We start from the raw sequence: 5,530 nt of genomic DNA, 5'->3' as shown, positions 1-5,530 counted from the left end.
CTCACTACCCTCTCCTCACAACCCGCACCTCCACGCCGGCGCTCCTGCAGACAGAGAGCCAGAGCTGCAGTTGCTGTGTGTTCCTCCATGGGCAGACACACAGCAACACACACCAACACACACCAACACACAGCAACACACAGCAACACACAGCAACACACACACAACATGCAGCTGGGCTCACTGCAGGCTCTGGACAACGTGCTCCACGTTGCTGGTGTGGATGTTGTGGCGTTCCAGCAGGCCGCTGTAGCTGGAGCCCTTCATGGCTAGCTGAAAGAAACCAGAGGTCAAAGGTCGAGCTGATGGAGCCCTGGGGGTTTTGTTCTCAGCTGTCAGCACCAACAGAAACAGAACAAGTTCTAGCTGTGGAAAACAGTCGCTGACTGGCAGCATCACTCCTCCTGACCAGCAGGGGGCGACAGTGGAGAGGAAAGACCCCATTTTGATAGGAAAAACTCCAGCAGAACCAGAACTTGGTACAAGCAGCCATCTGCCCCGACCGGCTGGAGGTAGAGAACACATTAGAAACATAAGAGCCTTGGGGTTTAGTGCCTGGCTCAGGGGCAAAAAGGAAATAATGTATAAACACAACAGGGTTAAATGTTTCCGTCACTGTTACAGGAAGCTGCTCCAGGCAGACAGTCAGCCTGGAGGAGCTGGACACAGGCACGCCACACTTTTCAGATTTTAATGTGTAAACATCCAGAAACTCCAATTTCCCTCCACATACCAGATATGCACCGCCCAGTATTCCTGACCCGTTTAGATCCAACAGAACCACAAATACCAGAACCCTGACCCAGAACGACCAGAACCCTGACCAGTGTAACCCAGTCTCAGTGTGGCCCACCCAACTGTGGACCCGTCCAGAACAGTTCCTTACCAGCTGCTTCAGGTCCTCTTCAGATAGTCCGGCGTACCGGTACCGCTGCTGCTCGAACTCATACCGGGTGGTTTTGGTAACCACGGCAACCCTGTCCGGTTTGAACCCAGTTCTTGGTTCCGTGGAGGAGCCACCTGCCGCGGCGTGCAGAGGCCGCAGGAAGCCGCTCCTGGCCACCCTGCTCCCGAACCGCAGCAGGTTCACCACCGGGCAGCGAGCCATTCCTCCGAGCGGGGCGGGAACCAGGACCTGAAAGCCGGATTATGGCGAACGGAACCGAGCCGAGGGTTCTGGAGCTGCTGTTAATGAGGGGACATGGTCGGTCCAGGTGCAGCCGTCAGTCCGTGAAGGTCACCGGGTCTAGCCGCTGTCCAGCCCGGTGTCTCTGTGAGGAAGACAGCAACAGTTGACCAGCTGGTTAACTACTTAGCCGCTAACCTGGTTAACTCGCGGTGGTGCTGACCCAGCTAAAGCTGCTAGCGGCGGGGCTCTTTGCAGCCCTAAAGCCGCTTATTGAAGCCGTTCCTCGGATTTAACTCGTCAGCTCGGAGCGCAATGAAGCAGCGACTCGGTTCTGAACAGGACCAGAACCAGAAGACATTAAATAAAGAGAAAAACATGAAACTACAGAGAAGCAAAGCTGCTAAACATACCAGGCACCTTGGCACGTACTCCGAATCTACGTAACCTACGTAGAGTTCCTCTGGATTGGCTACGTACGTGACGCAGCAGGTGCTGGAAATTCCAGCTTCTCTCCGAGATCCGCTTCATTTGGCTCCTAAAAGAGTCGGATTTTCTAGCCGCCAACCGGCTCTTTAATTTCTACTTACACTACAGCTTAAGTCATAGGATTTCACTATGGGGGTCGTGACCCCTAGGGGGGTCGCGGAGGTACTGCATGGGGGTCGTGAAATTTCTCATAAATTAGACAGTTTTTGCATATTGTTGCGTTTTAAATACTCATTAACATAAGTATAGCCTGTTACAAATTACTGAAATAAGGCATTAAATAATATACTACAGTTATAAATGAACTCATTCAGTGAGCAAAAGCTGTCAATTATGTTAAAAGTTTTTCATTTTTATGCAAAATAACAGTTTGTTCGTGGCAGTGGCGTTATTAGGCGATCACTATTGTATTTTAATTCATGCTTAGAGCTGCAGTTTGCTTCTTCTGATTGGAATCAACCATAAAAAAGATTTGAAATAAAAGATTTTGGTCTTTTTAAAGAATTGAAAGTTTGGATTTTAGTCTGAATTTTGCTTTGGATGTATTTCTTCCTTTGTTGTATTTTAATTCAACTATTGGAGGATGAAGGTCTGATGCGGTATCAGAGCCAGAACCGACATCATTTCCCAGTGTTTGGGTCTCATTCTGCAGTCTGAGGAGTCGGAACCGAGCTGGAAGACGCACAGATGGGTTATTCCGTTCACAGAGCCTCCTGGATTTGAGGTTTGTGAAAGTCTGCCTGACCTGGTCCTGGTCCTGATTTGGGGGAATCTTCTCCTCTAATTTTACCCCGTCCTCCTGGGAACGCCTCTCCACGCAGTCAGGTCACCTATTCCCGCTCCAGCTCCACTTTTCCAGCTAATTGTGCTGCGGTTTCCCTCTGAGGACCGTCCTGAACTATAACAAGTCCCGAGCGGGACGGAGCGCATCCTCCAAACCTCATTCCTGTTTTCCGCCTGAAACGATTCGGTTTATTCCCACAAACAGACGCGACGTGTTCGCAGCTTCCCAGAGGAGGAGCGGAGAGGGAACGGACGGAGTCCTGGGAGGTTTCACACCTGAAACTGTGTCAGAGGACGTCTCCTGATCTGTCCTCCTGTCCCCGTCCCTCCCTCCGCCGGAGCGGGAGGTGAAGAAGCTCAGCGCTCAGATCAGAGCAGGAAGTTTCCTCCGACTCTGCAGCCGCATCACTGAGACCGGAGAGGCAGACAGGTGAGCAGATTCATCCTTATTTACACGATGCAGCAGGAGAGGAACCGGGTTCAAGATGGAGGGAAGCATCTTCACCATCACCATCATCATCCCAGAGTTCTCCTGTTGGATCAAATGTCTCCTCAGGCTTTAACCTTTAAATTAAACTAATTCCAAATTGGCTAATTCCGCAGCAGATCGGTTGAATCGAGGTTAATCAATAACTGACATAATCCTCACTAATTTAGTCTGCGATTAATCGTTATCTGAAAATTGTACAAAAATACATTTTGTACTTAAGATAAACACATTTTAGTCTGTAAATCTGTTTTAGCCTGTTGTAGTTTTAGTTTCACCACATTTACTAAACCAATGCTTTTAAAGTTTAGGCAATAAAATGTTTGTTTTCTTATTTTTAAAAGGAATTTAATTGTTTATTTTGATCTTTTAATGTATTTCTAATATTGTATAAAAAAGCTTAATGAATGTGCCATTATTGATTAACTGGTTAATCATCAGAATAATAGATTAATCGATTGCTAAAATAATTGTTAGCTGCTGCCTTAGTTTGTTCATTTTTACCCCAAATGAATCACTTTGGCTGAAACTGGAGTCTGAATCCCAGTTTCAGAGAACCAACCGGCACCGAACCAAACCTTAACGCAGTTTATCTGTTTGGATTTAAACATTTCTGGAAAAGATCTTGGACGCTAACATCCTTCCAGCAGGAGGTAGAACCGAAATACTGAGGAGAAATGATCTGGGAAAGTTTTTCCTCCATTGTTCCCTGCAAACATCGGATCCTGACGAACATTTTCTCCCAGCAGGAAACACGTCAGGCGGACACTGTGACGTAAATATGCTGTAAAAAAGTATTCACATGTTTCTCATTTTATTTTGTCACAGTTAAATGCTAGCTAAATGTGTTGCTTTGTTTGGCTAGCATTCAAATTTACTTCCCGATAACCGGATGTGGACTGTCAAAATAAAAGCGGGGTCTTGCGCTAATCTCCAGCTAGTGCAGTAACTGTTGCTGCAGCTCCTTTGGTAAACACCTGAGTTACATTTAAAACAGCCCCCGCTTTGTTTTATCCTGAAATGATGTAAAAGAGAAGAAGTAAAAGAAAAAAAAAATATCCGATGAGCTTCGCAAGACCCAGTTTATATTTTGATCGTCCACTTCCGGTTATCAGCAAGTCAATTTGCATATTAACTAAACATTTAGCTCGGAGTTAAATATCTAAAGATTTTGCTTGTTAGCTAAATATTCAGTTAACAAGTTATTTAGTTACTAAGCTAAATATTTAACCACCAACTAAATATTTAATTCATAAACTAATTAGTTAGCAAGCTACATGTTTAGTGCTAAATCAGAACTAGCTTGAAGCTACATATTCATCCAGCTAACTGGACATTTAGTTTTAAACTGTGACATTGATCCCATTTGGCTAAATAACCCAAGTTTCTGCTGCTAATTTTCATCGTGCAGCTTTTCAAACATCACTATGATTTAAATGAGGGTTTGTGTTTTTACAGGGCGACACGGTGGAACAAGTTAATGAATCTTTATTCATTCACTGATTCTGATGTTGTTTTTGGTGACATGTTGGTGTCATTGCTGCCTCACAGGAAGTTGATTTTTTTATTTATTCTTTATTAGAAAAGCCGTGTATCATCTGTCTGTTCTGTTCTCAGGACAGGCCACGTAGTGAGAGGTTGTGGGTTTGAATCCCGGCCGAATAACGGAGCAGGATGCAGCGGATCAGGGAAGGGATCCACATCCGGACCATGAAGGCCAAGAGGAAAGTGGAGGAGATCTCCAAGGAGGACGTCCAGGCCTTCCTGAGGAAGAACGCGTTCGTCCTCTTCACTGTGGGCGCCGTGGTCGTAGGTGTGTGGTCCTCAGCAGGCGTCCTGCCGTCCGGCTGCGGCCGAGTGGAGAGTCACTGGTTCCTCTCTGTGCAGGGATCATCCTGGGCTTCGCTCTGCGTCCCTACAGGATGAGCTACCGCGAGGTGAAGTACTTCTCCTTTCCTGGAGAGGTTCTGATGAGGATGCTGCAGATGCTGGTGCTGCCGCTGCTCGTCTCCAGCCTGATCACCGGTCAGATTCCTCCGCCACGTATCCATCCACAGCCCATTGTCAGGTTACCTGCTGCTGCAGGACCAAATGGAGCCAAACAAAGACTCTTGTTTCACTGAGTCTGAAATGTTCAACCAGCCCTTTAAATGGGCTCAATGTGAATAAAATGTCTTAAAGTAAAACTCATCATCAGTCATGAAGGTCCTGAAACACCTTCAGGCAGAAAGGCAGGAAGTTTCTCCAGTTTGGATTCGCTGAGATCTTTATTTCTAAACAATATTTTCTATAATTTAATGTCAAATCAGAGAATCTTCCAGAGGAACCAAATGAAACATTAAGATCCTCCGTTAGCAATGAGAACCAGACAGAACGTCTCGATCGGATAAAAACTGACCAAGTTCCAGTCAGGGTCAATCAAGGTCAGTCAGGGTCAATCAGGTTTAATCAGGGTCAATCAGGATCAATCAGGGTCAGTCAGGGTCAATCAGGGTCAATCAGGGTCAGTCATGGTCAGTCAGGATCAATCAGGGTCAATCAGGATCAATCAGGGTCAATCAGGGTCAGTCAGGGTGAATCAGGGTCAGTCAGGGTCAATCAGGGTCAATCAGGGTCAGTCAGGGTGAATCAGGGTCAGTCAGGGT

The 5,530-nt window shown here is 46.4% G+C and overlaps 2 protein-coding genes across 6 annotated transcripts in view; one reads left to right on the top strand and one right to left on the bottom strand.

The window, feature by feature from the left end:
• nadk2 (NAD kinase 2, mitochondrial) overlaps window positions 1-1,727 on the bottom strand; it is a 7,329-nt gene extending 5,602 nt beyond the window's left edge. The window contains exons 1-3 of one of the 4 annotated variants that reach the window (XM_016662308.1): window positions 1,350-1,727; window positions 887-1,271; window positions 185-273 (exon numbers count right to left, since the gene is read on the bottom strand). In XM_016662308.1, the coding sequence (XP_016517794.1) occupies window positions 185-273; window positions 887-1,108 (311 nt within the window). In that variant the 5' untranslated portion in view covers window positions 1,109-1,271; window positions 1,350-1,727. Of the gene's footprint in view, window positions 1-184; window positions 274-886 lie in introns of all 4 variants that reach the window. The other 3 variants (XM_016662309.1, XM_016662307.1, XM_016662310.1) reach the window with 3 other exon arrangements.
• Window positions 1,728-2,381: 654 nt separating this feature from the next.
• The window catches only part of LOC103153958 (excitatory amino acid transporter 1-like), a 10,687-nt gene continuing 7,538 nt past the window's right edge, over window positions 2,382-5,530 (top strand). The window contains exons 1-3 of one of the 2 annotated variants that reach the window (XM_007575058.2): window positions 2,382-2,828; window positions 4,503-4,698; window positions 4,773-4,910. In XM_007575058.2, the coding sequence (XP_007575120.1) occupies window positions 4,560-4,698; window positions 4,773-4,910 (277 nt within the window). In that variant the 5' untranslated portion in view covers window positions 2,382-2,828; window positions 4,503-4,559. Of the gene's footprint in view, window positions 2,829-4,502; window positions 4,699-4,772; window positions 4,911-5,530 lie in introns of those variants that run through there. The other variant, XM_016662304.1, reaches the window with a different exon arrangement.

Source organism: Poecilia formosa, unplaced genomic scaffold (assembly GCF_000485575.1).
Source record: "Poecilia formosa unplaced genomic scaffold, Poecilia_formosa-5.1.2 Scaffold368, whole genome shotgun sequence".
NCBI classification, from domain to species: Eukaryota; Metazoa; Chordata; class Actinopteri; order Cyprinodontiformes; family Poeciliidae; genus Poecilia; species Poecilia formosa.
This window is presented reverse-complemented; position numbering and strand designations above follow the sequence as displayed.